Here is a 22,014-nt window from a genome sequence, read left to right as displayed (position 1 = left end):
GCAGCCTCTTCCTCATTTGTTATTCACCTGTTTAATCTAGAACTCTCATCTCTCCAATTTGGAAGGTCATTAATCTGTGTTGAAGATGAGGAGGTGGAATGAAAGTGGTTTTGCCTGCTTTTATTCCCTCATCACATATCAATGTAACACCTGATGGCACCTTTTGCAAACAGAAGGCATGTTATCTGCATGGTCTTAGTCTGTTCAGTCTACTATAACAAAAATACCATAGATTGGGGGTTTAAGCAAAAATATTTAACTCTCACCATTCTGGAGTCTGGGAAGTCGAAGCTCAAGGTTTTGATGGGCTCAGGGTTTGGTGGATGGTCCACTTCCAGGATCATAAACCTCTGTCTTTTTGCTGCATCCTCACGTGGTGGAAAAGGAGCTAAAGAGCCTTCTGATTATAAGGGCACTAATTTCAGTCATGAAGACTCCAGCCTCCTGACCTAATTACCTCCAAAAGGTCCCATCTCCTAATATAATCATACTGGGGGTTAGGATTTCAACATAAATCATGGAGGGACTCAAGCATTCAGTCTGTTGTAGCATCTTTAGTATTTAGTCACAGTCTACCAAGTCTTGCCTGGGAAAGTAATAGTCTCCTATCTTAAAGCACAGGGAAGAAAATATATATGTTATTTCATAACTGAAGGAATAAATTACTATAAAGTTGAGATATATTTCTGAGATGAATCTTGCAGTTTTTTATTTCACTGGTGTGTCATGTTACTTCCACTAGTAGATCAAGCAATAGGTTAATTAATTAATTAATTACTGGGCTCAGAACTGAGCTTAATACTGTAGAGGAGGCAAAAAAAATATAAAAGCACTTAAAATGTCAGTAAATTGGCAAATTAATAAAAAATTTCTTTCCTTTGATTTGTAAACTAGTTATAAAAAAGTAAAAGTTGTTTAATAATAGACTTGAACCAAAAATTATTTAAAGCTTATGAGAAGTATTATTAAATCAAGAAAATTTTAATTTGGTGTATATATTCCATTCCTTCCAGATTTGGCGCGTAGAAAACAATGGTAGGATCCAAGTTGACCAAAACTCATATGGTGAATTCTATGGTGGTGACTGCTACATCATACTCTACACCTATCCCAGAGGACAGATTATCTACACATGGTAAGTTTATATCTGGCAAAAAAAGATCTCAGGCTCCACAAGAGCCAGATTTTGCTCCAAGGTATTAAATTCCATGCATTATGGGGTAGAATAATCCTATAATCACCTCAGTGAGATTTGTATAGCAGGCATATAGGTTTTTTTTTTTTTAACATGATTTCGACTATGTTTTGCAGCTGCCATCCACAGGCAGCAGAAGTTACATAAAAATCATGCTATCTAGACGAGGAAAAAGTTTTGATATCCTAAACCAGTAATGTTCTCCTAATGGATATATAATTGAATATCTCATCATGTATGTAGGCGAACACTGCAACAGCAAATGTCAGGTACCATGTCTTCTTATTGTTAAAATTCACAGGGTCCATCCTAACTGGAACTGCGAAGTTGCAATATGACAAAACCTCTAGGAGACACAATTTGTGATTCCACTGAGACCAATTTGATGCAATTCTTATTCTTTATTTCCATTAAATTCACAATAATGGATAAAATATTCAATTATGTTTTTATCTTACATGGTTTTCCAGATAATTTGAGTTAATTGAAGTCTAAATTTACTTAAATAATTTAGAGTAAATACCAATGTCCTGTTTAAAGAGGAAATTATCAAATGTCTAACCAAGTAATTTATGTGCATACACCATGCTGGGATATGTCAAGGGACAGGGATTCTGCGACAAATTATATAATGTGAAATTCTTGAACTTGTTGTTAAGTGACATCAGGTAAAAACAGAATATTGCTAAGAAGGCTGGAAAAAAGAAAATAATTCTCAAAAAAGATTTTCAAGCAGGGAAATGTGGGTGTAAGGTACAAAGGCAGGGCAGGATCCTACCTTTGCTTATATAGTGTTCACAACCTGTGATAGGTGTATAGAATATACATGCATTCAGTACTCTGCTTACATGGTGACATTTCTTTTTGATGAATCTCACACACAAAGACAGAGTCACACCCATCCCTATAGTCTGGTCATGTACACTGCCCAGTGCCTTCAGTCTAGCCAATTTCAGGAGATGGGATTATACCAAAAGAGTGGTCTGGGAACCCGAAGCATCAGTATCTCCTGGGAGCCTCTTAGAAATGTAGACTCTCATGCCCCACCTTTGACCCACTAAGGCAGAACCTGCATTTTAGTAAGGACCTCAAGTAATTCATATGCACTTTCGTGATTGACAGGCACTGCCCCAGGCAGTGCTTTAGAACACTGACTGTATACTGGAATAGCATGGACAATTTCTCATAATTCCAAATGCTGTCACCCACACTAAATAAATCAAAATCTCAACTGGGGGGGACTCCTGAAATTCTAATCTATATCACCACATCAATGTGAGCCACTGCACTCAGGATCATCTCTAACCCTATAGTCACTCCACATGTTGTCCTAGAAAAATGCATTTAGCTATTTAGCTCTGCAGTTAACATGTCACCTTAATAACAACCTTTTCGTGAGCAGCATGCTTTTGCAGGCAATGTGCCAGATGTTTTCTTTTCCTAGTTTTTTTTTCTTTCCAAAAAAAAAGTGGCACAGGGGAGATTAAACAGGTTAAGTAATTTAACTTAAAGTCACAAATGGTAAAACAACATTTTAAATCTTAATCTATTGGTCTCTTTAAGGCCCAAGTGTATCTATACCAGGTAGTTATGTCCTTATTTTGCAATTCCTTTTTCTAAAATTTTAGCTCAGAAAAGTGTTTGTGCAACAAAATCATGGCATTTATGGGGTAAGTTAATTAGTCCCTGTTAGCTTTTCTTTTACATTTTATTTCATTATCTTCCTCTTAATTATCTGGAAATCATAATTGATTGTGATCAAATGAAAAAAGACTAAACAAGTAATGCAAAAGAGTGCTTTGAAAAATTAACAATTTGCAACTCATATAAATGCTTATGTGGGCATAATAAAATAGAATAAATCAGGTTACAAATTTTAAATACTAAATTTAAGTTTTAAATAGTAGTTATTTCTTAAATCATTTGAAAGTGTTTATTGAGCATTTTATGTGCCAAACATTCTGCTAATTTCTGGAGATACAGTGGTGGAAATAAAAATACACTCTGTGCCTTCAGGAGCTTATACATAATGAGAAGCATATAATTAATAGGTATTTTAGTGCAATATGAAGGATTTTATGTAAGATCAAGCTGAGTGATCTTTGGATAATTAGATACAGACCCTCTGCCATCCTCCTAGGCTATTAGTGAAAGGCTCTGCTGTAGTTTGAATATTTGTACCCTCTAAAACTCATGTTGAAACTTAATCTTCAGTGTGGAAGTATTGGGAGATGGGGCCTTTAAGAGGTGATAGCCCTCATGAATGGAAAAGTCTATTGATGGATTAATGGGTTATCATGAGAATGGGACCAGTGGCTTTATAAGAAGAGAAAGAAACCTGACCTGACACACTCAACCCACTCACTGTGTGATGCCTGCACTGCCTCAGGACTCTGCAGAGTCTTTGCCAGCAAGAAAACCCTCACCAGATGTGATCTCTTGACTTTGGACTTCTCAGTCTTTATAACTGTAAAAATAAGTTCTTTTTCCTTATAAATTACCCTGTCTCAGGCATTCTGTTATAAGAGAGAACGATGTAAGACAGGCTTCTAGAAAAAGTGACATTTAAGTGGGACCTAGATAGGCAGGCAAATAGGGAAGTTGGTTCAAGCAATACGGGAAAAAAGTGTTCTCTAATCTACTTGTCATAAAGTATGGCTGGAACACATTTAGGGGGCAAAAGATAAAACCAGGGAAATTAGAAGGAGCCAAATTGTAAATGGCCTCATAAACCATCCTGAGGAGGACGAACTTTATTTTCAAGATATTGAGTGCCCCTCAAAGACTTTGTATGGGGTGTTATATGATTGGTTTTCATTTCATTTCACTTCATTTCATTTCAGACAGAGTCTTGCTCTGCCGCCCAGGCTGGAGTGCAGTGGCACCATCTCCATTCACTGCAACCTCTGCCTCCCAGGTTTAAGCAACTCTCCTGCCTCAGCCTCCCATGTAGCTGAAGTTAGAGGCACACACCACCACGCCTGGCTAATCTTTTGTGTTTTTAGGAGAGATGGTGTTTCACCATGTTGGACAGTCTGGTCTTGAACTCCTGACCCCAAGTAACCCACCCGCCTCACCCTCCCCAAAGTGCTGGGATTATAAGCATGAGCAACCATGCCTAACCTGGTTTTCATTTTAGATAAAGTATTCTGATTGGCATCTACAGAATGGATTAGTGGAGGAGGGCTAGCAGCAGGAAGACCCCTGGGAATGTGTTGCAATAACCCAGCTGAATAATGTGGCCTGAATTGAGTAGTGACAATAGGAAAGGAAAGAATGAGACTATTTTGCAAGATGACAAGTTATTGGCACCAGAAAGACTGTTTATGGAGAATGCAGAAGAAGACAAAGTTGAGAATAACCCCTGGGTTTCTGGTCTGAGCATAAATGGGTAATGTGTTATTTCCTGAGATTAAAAATGTTAGGAGGAACACAGGTTTGGCCCACACTGTAACAAAATGCAAAAGGAAAAAGAAGACAATGATAAGGCACCACATTGTTAATAGTTACTGTCTTTGGAAGCGAATGGAGGGGATGGTCATTTAGTTTTCTTCATTTCAATTAGAAATGTTCAACATTTCTATGGTGAGAACATATATATTTGGGGGATATCAAGAATGTAAGTTAGATACCTCAGTCCTTTTGTGAGTCTTCACCATTTCAAATCATGGATGTTAAGTATGTAAGTTTGTTAGTGTTGTATAGTTTGTGGAACTTCAAAAACTTCCACAAAGGTAGTGAAGAGGCTTTCAAAAAATAAGCAGTTCCATTGAAGACTGGCTTTCAAATTAAACAACTTTCTAGTTTACGTGATAATTTCAATAAAGGATATAAATAGGTTAACTCCAAGAGGCAGAGTTAAAGATGAGAAACTAGAATTAAGTCCACTTCTGAATACACACAAGTGGTCTTTCTCAGTTATGAAACCATTTGTATTCTGAAATGACAGCACAAAAATGTCAGCAATGATCTTTTCTCAAAAACGTCAGGTAATTAAAATTGAACAGATGACAATGATCAATCTCTTAAAGCAGTAAATCCGATTTTTATGCAGCGTTCATATTTAATGAGCAACAACCACCACAGGTTTATAAAGAAAAAAATATGTCAGAGTATATTGCTTTGCTCAGCATAAGATTTTGTTAGAAACAAAGAATGACTCTGCTACCTCTTGATTGTAGTGGAATTCTTGAATCTGTGTGAATGGCAGTATGATATCTAGGATCAGGAAGAGAGTTTTAAGATAAGTAGATAAGTATTTATTAAGAATGTTAGAAGGCAGAAGCTTAGTGATGTTTTTCAGGTTTGCTAGTTGAAATACTCCAAAAAAATAAAAGGAGCAAAATGAAGACAAAATTTGGATAACATTGTCTGTTTGGTGGTTGCATTTCTTCCCTCCAGAATAAAAGCAAAATGGAAAACCACCATTTTTAACAGCAGCTGGAAGCAAGAACTCAGGAAACCACAGATGTGACAAAGACAGATGTGACAGACCCTGCGGTGGCTAGTCATCGTGCAGCTCTCTGTTAACTCCCCACCTAGGTTTCCAGTGTACACAGACATGTTGGTTAGCACTATAGGCTCATGGAAAATGTAGCCTATTAACATTAAAACACTACATTTTTAGTAGTTTCTTTATTAGGGAAAGTACTTTTATTTTCTTATCAACATTTGTGTGCATTTTTCCTTGCAACCCTCTGTAGAACATTTTACATCAACCATTTGCCTGTGCTGGTCCAATGGAAAATTCTGTGATAAAATATGCACCCTGTCCCCAGTGTTTTGGGGCGTGTGTGTGTTTCCCAAGATGGCAGATTATTTTAATCTGTTCTGAGTAAGGAACAGTTTACTGTCAAAATTTTAGAAGAAAAGATATATTACGTTGGTGCAAAAATAATTGCAGCTTTTGCAGTTACTTTTCATGGCAAAAGCTGCAATTATTTTTGCACCAATCTAATGGTTAACTTTCAAAGTCTAAATCCAAGTTTAGTATTCCTGCTGCTAACCACTAGTGAGATCGAAATGGGAAAGCTGGCTAAAAGCAAACAATGCTCAATGAGTGCTTTTACCACGTTTGGGGTTTTGTTTTGTTTTCTTTTATTCTTCTCTACAAGCTCATCAAACAGCAGATCTCACACAAGTTACAGGTTAAAGTGAGACAGAGTTAACAGCCACAAGCTACCCTAGAAAGAGAGGCTTACAGATCAACTCGACATATTGATTTACTGACCCTTACCTGAGTGCTAGAAGATTAGCTTCTTGAACAGCCTTATTAATAATTCCTTAAGGTGGGTGGGGCACGGTGCCTCATGCCTATAATCCCAGCACTTTGGGAGGTCAAGGTGGATGGATCACCTGAGGTCAGGAGTTTCAGATCAGCCTGACCAACATAGTGAAACCTTGTCTCTACTAAAATTACAAAAATTAGCACCTGTAATCCCAGCTACTGGAGAGGCTGAGGCAGGAAAATCGTTTGAACCCAGGAGGCGGCGGTTGCAGTGAGCCTACTTCACACCACTGCATTCTAGCCGGGGTGATGGAGTGAGATTCTGTCTCAAATAATACTACTAATAAATAGTTCCTTATGGAATTGCTAAAATGACAAAATGGGGTCTCTCCATTGTCTACTTCTCATTATTATTTTCCTGATGTTTTCTGGGCTCCAGACATTTGGTACATTCTCACTAAATATTCATAGAAAGACAAACTGCCCCTAACATCTAATCTAGTAAGTTTGGCTCATATTCTCATCTCAGCTGGATTATTTTTCACTGTAGCGATGTTTTCTTAAAAATAAGCATCTCCAACTTGAAATCGGATGAACCTGATTACTTGGCTAAGTTATGTAAGGAGGAAAAGCTCACTTTCTTTTAAAAAGAGATAAAAATGCCTGCAATAAAATAGATTAGAATAGCCCTGCAATGTACAGTTCTAGACAACACATAGGACAATTCAATATTAAGAACCTTGACAAAAACAATAGCTTAACAGCTCATATCATGCTAAAACAGTTTCTTCTTGATCTTTAAGATGATCTTAAAAACTTAAAGGCAAGGTAATTTATTTTACTTTCATTTCTCTAGGCAAGGAGCAAACGCCACACGAGATGAGCTAACAACATCCGCGTTCCTGACTGTTCAGTTGGATCGGTCCCTCGGAGGACAGGCTGTGCAGGTTGGGATATTTTTACCCCCAAAACTCACAAGTCACAGTCTCGCTAGCTCTATGGATAGCTATAGCTCCCTCCCAAGTTGGGATAGAAATTTGACTTTTTCTTGATAGGAGCTATGTTTTCAGTTTGAAATTCAAATATTCCTACTCTCACTGCAAACTAGTTCTCCCAGATTTTGGGAAGGAGGTAGCAAACAAATACAAAAACAAAAAACTATCAACAGATTTAAGATCCCAAAAGAATCTTCCCATTAGAATCACACCCTGTCAGTGATAGTTGCTTGACATTAAAACTGTTTTACCTTTATTATTGTTTCTAGCTGTTGTTTAACAGATGCGGTAGGCAGATTAATGCTCCCAAGGTGTTCGTGTCCTAATCCTCAGAAGCTGCGAGTGTGTTATGTTACAAAGCAAAGGAGCATTAAGGTCGGAGATGGAGTTACAGTTGCTCATCAGCAGATCTGGTTGCTCATCAGCAGATCTTAAACTAGGGAGATAATCTGGGATTATTGGGTGGGCCTAGTGTAATCACCACGGTCCTTATAAGTAAAACAGAAAGCCGGATTCTGTTTGGGTAACAGTCAGCATGGGGAAGACTCAACCAGTGATCCTTAGCTTTCAGGATAGAGGGAACAATTATATATTATAAAGTTGCAAACTCCTAGAAAGAGGATACTGAATGTTCCCAACACAGAGAAGCGATAAATGTTTGAGATGATAGTATGCTAGTTACCCCTAATCTGATCACTATACACTGTATGTATCTCATGAATATCTATAATTACTATTAGTCAATTTAAAAATAAAATTAAAAAAAGGAAGAGAGGCCCCAGCAAAGGAATATGGGCAACCTCTAGAAGGCAGAAAAAGCAAAGAATGGATTCATTCCTAGAGCCTCCAGAAGGGACTATAGCCCTGCAATAGCTTGGTTTTAGCCTCATGACTAGATTGTTATTCCAGATTTTAGCCCAGTGATATAGCCCATAACTGATTTCAGACTTCTGACCTCCAGAACTGTAAGATGATACATTTATGTTGTTTTAAGCCACGAAATCATGGTAATGTGTTAGACCAACAATGGGAAATAAATACAGCAGTACAGAACAAGCATAGATTAACAGTTATAATTAATAGGTAGAAAATAGAAGCATTTTCTTACACTCTCAAATCTTAAACAGGCTTAAGTTATGTTTTGCACAAATAAACATAAATAAACCTTGATGAAGTAGCATAAGCCCTTATTTTCCCTTTTAGGTACCAGAATCTTTACTGAAACAAAATCCAACACCCAAAAGTGAGGGAGGACGTGGTGGAGAGGGAGAAAGAATGAACAGAAGTGGGGGGAGGGACAAAAAGATAGGGAGAAAAGATAGGGAAGGAGAGGGAAGCAAAGAGAGGGAAATCATGGAGGAAGAAATGAGACAGGTAGGAAGGAGGAGAGAAGAGGAAGGGCAAGAGAGAGGATGGTGTGAGAGAGAGGAGAGATGTATTTTTTTAATGTGGGTATTTCTGAAATTACTTGTCAACTGAATCAAAATTCAAAATGAAAATTTCATGTAATTATAAATGAGTCAACTTGTTAGTATATCTATCTATCTAACTTACCTATCTATCATATCTATATATAGAGACAGAGAGATTTAAATAAAGAAAAAGGAGCATATCTCTTTGATAATATGCTGCTTTATTTATTATAAAACTTTCAATGTTATGCAATGTCAGACAATATCAGTGTCTAGTCTAGATCTCCTCACTGTGTTTAAGAGACTGCTGTTTCTAGCCTGGTTCAACATTCTGTTCTCTTTTCTAAAGTTCAACTGCTCTTCCTTTTATATTTGTGGTGGAGTATCTGCTGCTTGTTTCAGAACCCTTATTAGTTACCATGAAAAAGTTTTGATCTTTGTTTATTTAATTCCTTACCATATAACTGACATACAGACTTCAGGGAGACCCGATTTTCCTCTAGTGTGCTCCAATGTGTCTGTCTGCATTCTTGTTCATTCTGAGAGAGGGCAGTTGCTTGTTCCTTGTCCTTACAGCTAGCTTAAGCTTTCTCTCTCCCTCTCTCATTCCCTGTCTCTTCCTAGCTGGAGCTGGGCACACTGCTGCCTGTTTTCTGCCTGCCTTTTTTCTTTGGCCAGTTTTTGAGAAGGCGTCTGCTCCCAGGTGGTGGGAAAAGATCTTACAGACTAGAGTTCAAACTGAAAGTGGGTGTTTACTTGGCCGGTGCAATGATGTTTCTGATACAGCAGCATCAAACATTCCCTTCGCATGATTGTGCCTGTTTAACTTCCTCATTCCTGATGTCAAGGGACCTAAGATTCTATGTGGTATAAAAGGACTTTTCTGTCTTATTTTCAAATCTTTATGTGTGTAATTGCTTATTTAAATGTAATAATTAAATGGAGCGGCAAGTCAGGCACTTTAGAACATATAGTATTAAGATATGGAGGCTGAAGTTGGTCTTCCATTTGGTTTCCTTTCCATCTTAGTAAGAGTTAGTAGATACATAAAACAAGTTAAATCTAAATTTAAAAGTGCATATTAATTTTTTAAAAAACAAATTAACTTGCTAATTTTTAATTAAAAAATTAATAAGATAACTGAATTCTTTAAATGCACTTAGTTCTATGCAATTTACTTGATCTTTAAGGTATGCCTTACCAAACTATTAAAGAACTTTGAAGATATGCATTGTCTTACATATTTCATAGTACTATATTTGATACACTAGATTAATGAATTCCCATGAATCCTAAATTGACAACAAAGTGGTAATTTTTAGTTTAATCACTAGATGGCAGTAGCTTACAATAATGCATTAAAAAAAACTGAAGTCCTGTATTGCGGTTTTAAACGCTCCATTGTAGAATATATTAACCATATTGAACATCTTTTAATCCACCTTTTTTTTTTTTTTCGAGACGGAGTTTCGTTCTTGTTACCCAGGCTGGAGTGCAATGGCGCGATCTCGGCTTACTGCAACCTCCGCCTCCTGGGTTTAGGCAATTCTCCTGCCTCAGCCTCCCGAGTAGCTGGGATTACAGGCACGCACTACCATGCCCAGCTAATTTTTTGTATTTTTAGTAGAGACGGGGTTTCACCAGGTTGACCAGGATGGTCTCGATCTCTCGACCTCGTGATCCACCCGTCTCGGCCTCCCAAAGTGCTGGGATTACAGGCTTGAGCCACCGCGCCCGGCCTAATCGACCTTTTTTCTTTCTTAATCTCCTTTGACAGTAAGGGGTGGGACTTAATCAGTGGTTCCCTTTCTCTCGTGTTGGCAATTTAAGTTTTCTCCATGTCATGTGAAATGCTAAGCCAACAGTTTCAGGTATTTGCGTGACTATAACTGATAAAACATGTCCATACTTTGCTGCTCACTTATTTGAATGCCTACTAATTGAAATATATTTGTGAAGTCAATTATTTTCAATGCCCCTATGCCTTCCTATGATGCTACATGCATCAGCATTCCCATTCACCTGGCTTCTAGAAAAAGACAGACCAGGGAAAGTGAGACAACTCAATTTTAGCATAGGACAGAACAAATGAAAACAATGGGAGACTGACATGAAATTTGAACTCTTTATGTAAATGTATCAATAGTTTGGTCTAGAAACAGAAAATTCTAATCCAGCATTTGGGGTTAATAAATAAAAATCAAGCAAATAATTCTCCCCCCCCTTTTTTTTGCAATTTCCTCATCCTAAAAAGTAGTATTTTTAAATACTAAAAGGTAGTCTTCGCTTATATTAAGCATATCTACTATTACATTTCCATAGGTAAGAAAACATTGTTTATTTTTGCCAGTTTTTAATGCTTGCATAGAATCTTTGTGTATGCATAATTCTTGTATTTTACAAATGCAGACATATAAAAATAATGAGTATGATCTGGGGTCATCTTATGTTGTGAAGCATTTGAATGCACATCTCTTAACCTTCTGAATCAGATCCAAAACACACAAGACCCTAGTACATCTGTAAATATCTGTAAGTGTTACTGGTGCCCTTGAAAGAGGAGTAATTTTCACATAAGGTCACACAGACACCAGCACTTTGGTGTTATCCTTTCTCTTTCGGAGATGTAGATGAACAAACTCACATCTTCATACTTTTCAAAAGCAGAAAGTATTGCAGCATGGTGATGTTTCCCCTGACAAGAAACTACTCAGGGACACGATGCCTTAGGGTAGCAACAGATTCTTAAGTCAAAATGGAAAATTGATTATCATTAGCCTATATTTTCTGTTAATCATTATTCCTCCTGCTCTTGACTTTTTATTTTTTGTTTTATTTTCAAAAAGAAAAAACAAGACCACCTTTAGAACTAAAACATTCTTTCATAGCACTCTTAATTACATTTCTTTTATTCTCCTCCCCCATCAGATCCGAGTCTCCCAAGGCAAAGAGCCTGTTCACCTGCTGAGTTTGTTCAAAGACAAACCGCTCATTATTTATAAGAATGGAACATCAAAGAAAGGAGGTCAGGCACCTGCTCTCCCTACACGCCTCTTTCAAGTCCGGAGAAACCTGGCATCCATCACCAGAATTGTAGAGGTAATGTCATGCATTCCATAAAACATGCCCTAGTTATGGACTTCCCAATGGACCTGAGCCACCAGCAAATATTAGATTTTTAGCAAGTAAACTCCCTTCATTTCTATAATTAATCCACGGTTCAAAATTTTAAAAACACTAAAAACAGGAGAGTTAAGTAAAAAGTAAAACTCCAGATACCAGGCCTCTCACATTTTTCAGTTGCAATGAACCCAAACAAATGAATTTTAAGAATACTATTACAAATTAGCTGTCAAAATCATGAGGCTGCTTAAGCTCCATCCTGAAAGGCCTGAGGTGGATGGATCACTGGTGATGATCAGGTGACTGACCACACTGGAGAAATTGTAGAGGGAAGGCCCTCGTTTGCGCAAGTGTAACAAATATGGGAGGCATGTCCTGCCACATTGGACCAGAACTGTAACTTAACTGGCCCAATGAACTGTTTCTGTTTCTGGGAGAGAAATCAAACCCCATGCAATGGTGCCACAAGATAAGACCTCCAGGTATAGACAAGGCCAGCCGGCCCAGGTTTTTAAATGGCTCAGTGCTTTGATCTTAGGACAATCTTGTTACACCTTATCACCATTGAAATCAAGTCTCCCACATAACTCTTACACTGCCTAGCACACTCCGCATATCAAGCCTGGAGCTCTTCCCAGCCTTCCCCTCCATAAAAGCCAATCAGCAGACCCATTATGCCCAGGTTGATCATTTCATCCCTCCACCTGCGACTTCTCTAAGCCTCCCTCTGCCTGCACCTGATTTCTCTAAGACTGTCCTCTGAGGACAGATTCCCCTGTAGCGCTCCCAAGTGGAAGTTGTGTATTCCCAAGGCCCGCTCACCATGGCCTCAGGATGGGGCTGGACAAGTTCCCTCCCTGCTCACTCTTACCTCTTTGATTTTATCTTGCCTCTCTCCTTTTTAATTAGACTTTCTCTCCTCCAGACCTTTTGTGCTATCATAGACTGAACCACCTGTCCTTGCCCTCTTCTTTGATGGCTTCCGCCATTGTCTCACTATTTCCGTCTCTCCGGCTTCTCTCTTCCAGCAGCCTTTTCCTTGACTGCATTTCATCTAACACTCACATAGTCCTATACTACATTTTGCCATTTGCAATAACTATAGCTCCTCAGAAATCTGTTTCAGTTACCTAATCAATGACAACTATCTCCTGTCCTTTGGCTCCTTTTCTCCAGAATGCACATTCTGACAATTCTCTAGGCCTATAGCTGAATCCATGAACTCTCTGCATCCTTCACACCCCACCCTCCTCCTTTCTCCCGAGATCCCCAGCACCCACTTCTCTCTACTGATAACTGATTCAGAGTTCACAGAGAAGATAAATTATGTATAAATCACCTTATCCACTCCCCTGCAATTTCATCAATTTGTCTGCATCTGTATATATATATTCTCTTTTCCTCCTTTTTAATGAAATATATATCAAATTTTTACTTATATTTTTAAATTCATAAATATATTAGAAATTTCTATATAATAAAGTATCTTATAAGTGAATAATATATACTAGTATCCATAAATTAGTAATGAATAATATATTTGTGTAAAGTGATATATCAATAAATGATTTATTAAATGTTTATTACATAGACTATGGCTCCTACCTAAGGCCCAATTCCTCCCCTGCCCATCTGGCCAACAAATTCTATCCAGGATCCCTTCCTCTTCTTGCTTTCCTAAGGAATCTCCTGGATTTCTGTCTTCCCGTGCATTTATTCTGCTTCTAGTTCATCGTGATTGCAGGCACTAATCTCCTTTCATTTCTGTATCATCAATTTATTTTTCTATCTGGAATCATTTACTTTGAACTACAAAGATGGCTGTAACAAAAACCTCCTGTCATTTCTTTAAAAACTGTGTCTTGACCTTGACCATGACCTTCTCCAGCTACTACATCATTTCTCTGTCCTTCTTAAGAGCACATATCATTGAAAGGTTTGTCTTGAGTGTTTTCACTCACTTACTATCTCTACTTTTTAAAGCCAATTCTCTCTAAAGCCACCTCAATCAGGTGTCCATCCCACAAGTCCACTGAAACGGTTTTTATCTAGTTTGCCAATGACCTCCCTCATGCCACAATCAAAGGTCACTTCTCTGATCTCATTTTTCTCAGCCTCCCACTAGCATTTGCCAGTCAGCCTTTCGAGGTTTATTGAACACTTCTTTTTTCACTAGGTGAATGTATCCCCACACTTACCATGGTTTCTTCCTAACCTACTGGCCACTCCTCCTGGGGTCGTTTGCTGGGTTTTCCTCTTCTGCTTGAACTCTAAGTCCTTGAGCGCTCCAAGACTCAGCCTTAGCCCTTTCACCATGGTCTCATTCAGTCATACGGTTTAAATGCTGGCATATGTATTGATCTCATCCAGAACCTTTTGTACACACCTTCTGGGTTTAATTATGACTATTTTTTTGACATTTAAAAACTATCAAGATGACATTTAAACACTCATTATCTGTGAGCATTCTCAGTTGATTTCAGATGGGAAAGTCAACCAAAATGCACCATTGTTACATTCTGATCTCTTCCCCAGTGGGTATTCCTTTATGAGACCTCATCAGCTGCTTGCAGTGCATCTCTTTACCTCCCTGCAGCCTCTCAAACCAGCTTTCACACTCCCAGCCTCTCTAAAATGCACCAGTCAAGATCATTTTACAACTCTTCCTGTCTTCTTTTCCTGGCAGGCTAAGGCTTTATACAGGTTCTGTTTTAGATCTCATTTACTGGTCTCACAACAATCTAGGCACGGGTCTCTTGTCACCTTCTATCCATCATCCTGGCTCTTTTTTCTGTACCCATAATAAGATGTTTAGATTAGAAATTGGAGGCTCTGGAAGCTAGACTTGGTTCCTGTAATTCTCTACCATCACATCTGATAGATTCCTTGGAGCTTGGTCTATGAGGCCTGCTTCCTGCTCGAGAGGAATTTAACCATTTTCCTGAATGTTCCCAATTCCTGGATATGCCTTTAAAACTTCCGAGAGCCATTCCTTCCTCCTCTTGTGGTCTCTCCTTAGAAAGGCTCCTGACAAACCTGGTGAAATTCAACTCGCCACATTGTAGATGCCTTCATCCTGGCAGTTCAGTGTGGTTGGCCAAGCAGCACCATTTGGCACAGCAAATCACCCCTGTCTTCTTGAAGCATTTTCCTCACTTGCCTCAAGATCACTACAGTCTCTTGTTTTCCTCCCTCTCAGCTGCTCCCCTCAGTCTTGCTTTCTGGTTCTTCTTCCTCTTTCTGGAATCACACATCATACTCGTTCCACAGTTATGCAGAAAGTCATACCAGTGACATAGTACCACAGTCATATGTTCAGAAGGTTCTCATAGTGACACAGAGTCATAAATTCACAAGTGATGCAGATCAAAGTGCTCCTACTCTAAGGTTTAAAACACCATGGAGGTATCCCAGAGCTGCCTTGATTTAATTTACTGGGATAGGGCAGAAGGCTGTGGATGCTTTGCCACAGTCACAGTTTCTGGAACATGTTTATTGAGGGAGTAGCAATGAATTTGAATTTTTAAATTTTTTTTCATTTTTATTTTTCTTCATATTTTCAGGTTGATGTTGATGCAAATTTACTGAATTCTAATGATGCTTTTGTCCTGAAATTGCCACAAAATAGTGGCTACATCTGGATAGGAAAAGGTGCTAGCCAGGAGGAGGAGAAGGGAGCAGAGTATGTAGCAGGTGTCCTCAAGTGCAAAACCTCAAGGATCCAAGAAGGCAAGGAACCAGGTATGTGCTGTAGGCCAAGGGCACTAACTAGAATTTATATCAATATGATAGCTAATCTTCCTTTTTTCACCAAAAAGTCGCTTTCTAATGGCTTATAAGGGTTAACAATCTCTCCATTAGTTGAAGTTGGTGATGGTACCTGATTTCTTTAAGTAACTTCTCAACATTTATGTCAAAGTGAGATAATATTTATTCATATAAAGCAACAGCAAGCATATGTCCCTGAAAATGCACTGGATAACTGAGTGTGTTTTCCACAGAGGAGTTCTGGAATTCCCTTGGAGGGAAAAAAGACTACCAGACCTCACCTCTACTAGAAACTCAGGCTGAAGATCATCCACCTCGGCTTTATGGCTGCTCTAACAAAACTGGAAGATTCATCGTAAGTGTCTTTAAACAGTGGGATAGAACCTAACTATGCTGGGAGGAGCATTGCCATGTGGCTCTGACACTGTCAGACGTGCTATTACTCTGAATCTCAGTTTCAGCCGGCCTGCAAACCATGTTCTACACAGGTTGTTTTTTTTTTTTTTTACTTTTATTTTAAGTTCAAGGGTAAATGTGTAGATTCATTACATAGGTAAACTTGTATCATAGGGGTTTGTTGTACTGATTATTTCATCACCCAGGTATTAGGCCTAGTATCCATTAGCTATTTTTCCTCATCCTCTCCCTCCTCCCACCCTCCACCCTTTGATAGGCCCCAGTGTATGCTGTTCCCCTCTATGTGTCCATGTGTTCTCATCATTAACTCCCACTTATAAGTGAGAACATGCAGTATTTGTTTTCTGTTCCTTACACAGGTATTTTTAAGGGATAATGATGTAATAAATGTGAAAGCATTAATACTGTGATGTCCTATATAGATTAAGCTGCTCTTAAAAATACCAACTACTTTACACCTCTGTGAGCATGCAGTTGCTGTATGAATATGTATGTGGTTGGATTTGTTAATTTAATAATTTGGCATTTTCTATGGGCAGCAATTATTGTTTCTGATCAAACTATGTAAATTTTACATGTCAATTTTCCAGCTGAGAAAAAATTTTCACCATGTTGACTGAATTAAAAACATTATGGAAATATGATCATTGGGCAAAATCACAGAAAGCTATATATGCAGTTACAAATTAACTGAAATCAACAGGAATGTTTCATTCCATAGTCATTTACAGGCTTTCACTTCTAGTCAATCAGAAGTAAAATTAGAAGTATGTGTATGCATGTCTTAGTTCAAGCTCCTATAACAAAAATCCCATTAACTGTGTGGTTAAAACCACAAACATTTATTTTTCACAGTTCTGAAGGCTGATAAGTCCTAGATCGAGGCACCAGCAGATCTGACGTCTGGTGAGGGACCACTTTCTCATCTCCTTGTGTCCTCACATGGCCAAGAGAGCAAGCTCTAGTCTCTTTCTTTCCTTATAAGGACACTAAGCAAGGGCACTGCACCCTCATGGCCTCATCTGAACCTAATTACCTCCCAAAGGCCCCACCTCCTACTACCATGCCATTGGGGTTAACAAGGAATTCTGGGGGGAAACAAACATGCAATATAAAACAATTCAAGAGCGATTTTACACTGTACTCTGGAATATCCTGGACCACAGCCTCTCACCTCAGTTTCAAAAAAAATGTTATACTCTGATGTACTAAGTTTTTGATAAATTTTTCATTTAAAGAATTAATTCCTCTTTTATATAAAATTTGATCTACAGATTTTGGTCAACATGTCCTAGTGAATGAATGCAAACTTTATTTTTCAGCACAGGAAAGAAAATTTCCCATGTACTTTGCCAGATAATTTGATTACTAGAAATAAAATTATTTGAGATGAAGTGGTTCAAGTCCCACTTAAAGCTTAAATGATTTGACCTACAAGTTAAAGATTTAAACAGTGCATTGAGATAAATACTTTGTTGCTATATACCACAATTTGTTCACCTACTTTACAGGAAATCACTGAACTTGCTATATTTTATAGATTTGTCATCAGAAAAATCTGCTGTTTTATTGTTTTGACTACTAACTTGATATTCCATCCAAGCAACTTATTTTTTAGCATATGCTTCTACAATTTCCTATTAGCATTATTTATCAACATTGCTATAAATAAGTTGTTTGTTTCCAAGAAAGATATGTGTTACAAAAATAAATACCTAGCCTTTCTTCTCAGTTGGATTTAAAAAAAATCTGTTAGTCTTTGGCTTTTTGTTATGCACATATATTAGCCTTTAGGATAAATATACAATTCCTCTGCAGCAATTCATTTTCTTGTTTGATATTTGGAACCCCTTCTGCTCCCTTCATAGTTTAAGGAAAAGAATTGTTGCTAAAAGGTATTTGATCTTATAATTACTATCAGAAAGTAGGCTTTATACATGTAGATTCCTATGAGGCAGTTACAAGGCAGCAGAGACTATCAGCTAAAAGCACAGCTTTTAGAACCAATCTGCCCACGTGTGGTCACTTAACTGGTAGTAGTACTTCATGGCTGTGTGACTCTAGGCTGGTTACTGAGTCTGGGCTGTATTTTTCTCGACTGTAAAATGGCGCTAGTCATAGTACCTACTTCAAAGGGTTGTGAAAATTAAATTAGCTGACGCATGTAAAAGATCAACACAGTGCCTGACACCAAGTAAGTGCTATTTAAAGTTTTCTTTTTTAAATCATTATATGATTGGTATATGTCCTATAAAAAGATAATATAAACAAATGCTTTGCCCCCTAAATGGTCAGGGCTTTTTGTTTTGATTGTTTTGTATAACAATCTCAAAATCTCATCAGACTATAACAAACATGAATTGTCATAGTGAGATGTCTATATGCTGCCTGGAACTGGGTTCGTCTAAGCTGGCTGCATGCTTTAGTTTTATGCATATTTTTCCAGGGACAAAGCCAAGGACACGAAAGGCCCCTAATGAGTCACCTTTGCTAATATGGCATGGCCCAAGGCCCCAGTCAGCTCCATTACACTGCAAAGTTACATGGCAGAGGGAGTAAATAAAGAATTGGGAACCATAATCCAAACTCCTAAGGATCAGAGGGTTTTTATCCAGAATTCTCCAAAAATGAACTTTACATTAATACATGCCCATTGGTATTGGATGGATAAAGCTAACCCTTCCATTACCCTTTAATGCTAACTATAATGTAACACAATTTAACCCATTAAAAATAAAAACAGGGCCAGATGATCCAAGATGGCCGATCGCTAACATCCCGGGATTGCAGCTCTCAGGGAAGGCGCGTAGAACTAGAGGACGCCACACTTTCAGACAAATTCTGGTCGCTCACGGAGCAGGAGATCCCCCAGTGGAGGAAACACACGGGTGGCCAGCGCGACTCTCGTGGCCGGTGCAGCGGTTCCGCCGGCACCCCGGCGCGGCAGCTCTCCGAGCAAAGTAAACAGGTTCGGAGGACCTGCACGGGTCCCCAGCAGGACACCAGAGCCCGGCGCAGCCGCTGTGACGGCACCTCAGTGCGGCAGCGCTCGGCGCAGAGTAAACAGGACCGGTTTCCCTTCTGACCGAGGTTTGGAGCCCCGGGAAGGCAGAGTCGCCTACTACCAACACAAGAAGGAAGCCAGACAGGAGAATCCTGGGCAGAAAAGCACCATCAGTTTTAACGCCGCTGCTCTGGCCCTGGGAACTAACAACCTGGACGCACACTCAAGAGACCTAATCTGAAAGTTGGTAATTTCAAAGAGACAGGAGGATAAATTTACAATGACGGGAAGAAACCAGCGTAAAAAAGCTGAGAATACTCAAAATCAGAACGCCTCTCCCTCTAAAGATGATCACAGTTCCACATCAACAATGGAACAAGGCTTGATGGAGAACGAGCGCATCCCAATGACAGAATCACTCTTCAAGGAATGGATAATAAGAAACTTCGGTGAGTTAAAAGAACATGTTGTAGCCCAACGTAAAGAAACTAGGAACTTTGAAAAAAGGTTTGATGAAATCCTATTGAGAATAGACAACTTAGAGCGGAGTATGAGTGAATTAATGGAACTAAAGAATACAATACAGGAACTCCGAGAAGTATGCACAGGTTTAAACACTCGAATTGTTCAAGCAGAAGAAGGGATATCAGAGGTCAAAGTCCAACTTAATGAAATAAAACGTGAAGAAAAGATTAGAGAAAAAAGGATAAAAAGGAATGAGCAAAGTCTCCAAGAAATGTGGGACTATGTGAAAAGACCAAATTTACGTTTGATAGGTGTACCTGAATGCGACGGAGAGAATGAATCCAAGCTGGAAAATACCCTTCAGGATATTATTCAGGAAAATTTTCCTAAACTAGCAAAGCAGGTCAAAATTCAACCCCAGGAAATACAGAGAACACCACAAAGATATTCCTCAAGAAGGGCAACCCCAAGGGACATAATTGTTAGATTCACCAGGGTTGAAACGAAGGAGAAAATACTAAGGGCAGCCAGGGAGAAAGGTCATGTTACCCACAAAGGCAAGCTTATCAGACTTACAGCAGATCTCTCAGCAGAAACTCTACAAGCCAGAAGAGAGTGGGGGCCAATATTGAACATTCTCAAAGAACAGAACCTTCAGCCCAGAATTTCGTATCCAGCCAAACTAAGCTTCACAACTGAAGGAAAAATAAAATCTTTTATGAACAAGCAAGAACTCAGAGATTTTATTACCACCAGGCCTGCTTTACAAGAGCTTCTGAAAGAAGCATTACACACAGAAAGAAACAACCAGTATTAGCCTTTCTAAAAATACACCAAAAAGTAAAGAGCACCAACATAAAGAAGAATTTACACCAATGAATGGATAAAACAGCCAGTCAACATCAAATGGCAGTAACCCTAAATTTAAATTGACTAAATCCCCCAATCAAAAGACACAGCCAAAACCCAATGGCATGTTACATCCAGACCTGTTTCACATGCAAGGATACACAAAGACTCAAAACAAAGCGATGGAGAAAGATTTACCAACCAAATGGAGAGCAAAAATAAATAATAAATAAATAAAAAGCAGGAGTTGCAATTCTCGTATCGGAGAAAATAGATTTTAAAGCAACAAAGATATAGTGGTAAAAGGATCAATGCAACAACAAGAGCTAACGATCCTAACACCCAGATACGAGACTTAGATTCAATGAGACAGAAAATTAATAAGGATATCAAGGACTCGAACTCAGATCCGGAACAAGTAAACTTAATAAATATTCATAGAGCTCTCCACTTCAAATACACAAAATATACATTCTTGTCAATACCACATCACACCTACCCATAAGTTTAAATGAAACATTGATTGGCCATTATTAATACTCAATTTTTTTCAAAATAAAGCAATATTTCCATTTACTCTCCCTCTTTCTCTTCCTCTTTCTTCCTCTCCTTTACTTATTATTTTTTTTTTCTTTCCTTCTCTCAAAAAAAAAGAAATCAACTTGTAAACCTCTAGATCCAGGTCGGCAATGTCTCTCTCATTGCTTGATTTCCTTCCTTCCCTTCCCTCCCTCCCTCCCTCCCTCCCTCCCCGCTTCCTCCCTTCCTTCCTCCCTACCGTCCTTCTTCCCTCCCTTCCTGCCTTCCTCCCCCCCCAAAAAAAAATAAAAAATAAATAAAAATAAAAATAAAAACAAAATTTTTTACATGCAATATTATGTTATAATGTCATCTTTTTGAAAATTTTTGATTTATTAAAATTACCAGGCCTATTGACTTTTTTAAAGTAATCTTGATCTATAAAATGAAAGATAATTTAATACGCAGACCATAAATTTAAATATCTTTAGGAACTAGATAGGCAACATAAATCTGTGAAACAACTAGTCATAAGGGACTGTAAGTACAGAGGATTGTAAGCAAATTGACTATATATATGAGCATTCAAATGTGTCAACCTTAAGGATGAAATTTAGAAAACATGATTAATTATATAGTTTATGGAAATGCAAGGCTTGAGGAAAGCCACCCGGGAAACACTGACTCCAAATGAATGGGGTCAGCATTTTAAAGTGGAGGATTTCACATTTCACTGACCATAAGCAGAGACAGCGAAATTTTAGCAGGATTATGTAATTTTTTAATATAAGACCAGTGCATACTTAACAGTGATTTGATTAGTTACAGATTGCTATTAAAACATTTCAAGGAAAAGTACTTTCTTACTCTGTGGGGAGTGATGATCTGATGGGGGTCTTATCTCTGGCACCCTTTGGTATTCCTGATTCTTTGCAGAAAAAAAGGCAAAAGTTGGAGTGCATGCCTCAAGACTCAGGCCACATAGCCACATTCCTTTTAAAGCTCAGAACATTTTAAGGTTCCACCAGCTTTATATTTGA

At 38.4% G+C, this 22,014-nt stretch overlaps 1 protein-coding gene across 1 annotated transcript in view; it reads left to right on the top strand.

Annotated features, from left to right (window-relative positions):
* The window catches only part of SCIN (scinderin), a 78,580-nt gene that overhangs the window by 51,811 nt on the left and 4,755 nt on the right, over positions 1-22,014 (top strand). The window contains exons 9-13 of the mRNA XM_002751563.8: positions 1,014-1,135; positions 7,279-7,369; positions 11,758-11,928; positions 15,516-15,693; positions 15,954-16,075. Of these exons, the coding sequence (XP_002751609.2) occupies positions 1,014-1,135; positions 7,279-7,369; positions 11,758-11,928; positions 15,516-15,693; positions 15,954-16,075 (684 nt within the window). The remainder of the gene's footprint in view (positions 1-1,013; positions 1,136-7,278; positions 7,370-11,757; positions 11,929-15,515; positions 15,694-15,953; positions 16,076-22,014) is intronic.

The sequence above is a fragment of the Callithrix jacchus genome, chromosome 11 (genome assembly GCF_049354715.1).
Source record: "Callithrix jacchus isolate 240 chromosome 11, calJac240_pri, whole genome shotgun sequence".
NCBI lineage: Eukaryota > Metazoa > Chordata > Mammalia > Primates > Cebidae > Callithrix > Callithrix jacchus.
This window is presented reverse-complemented; position numbering and strand designations above follow the sequence as displayed.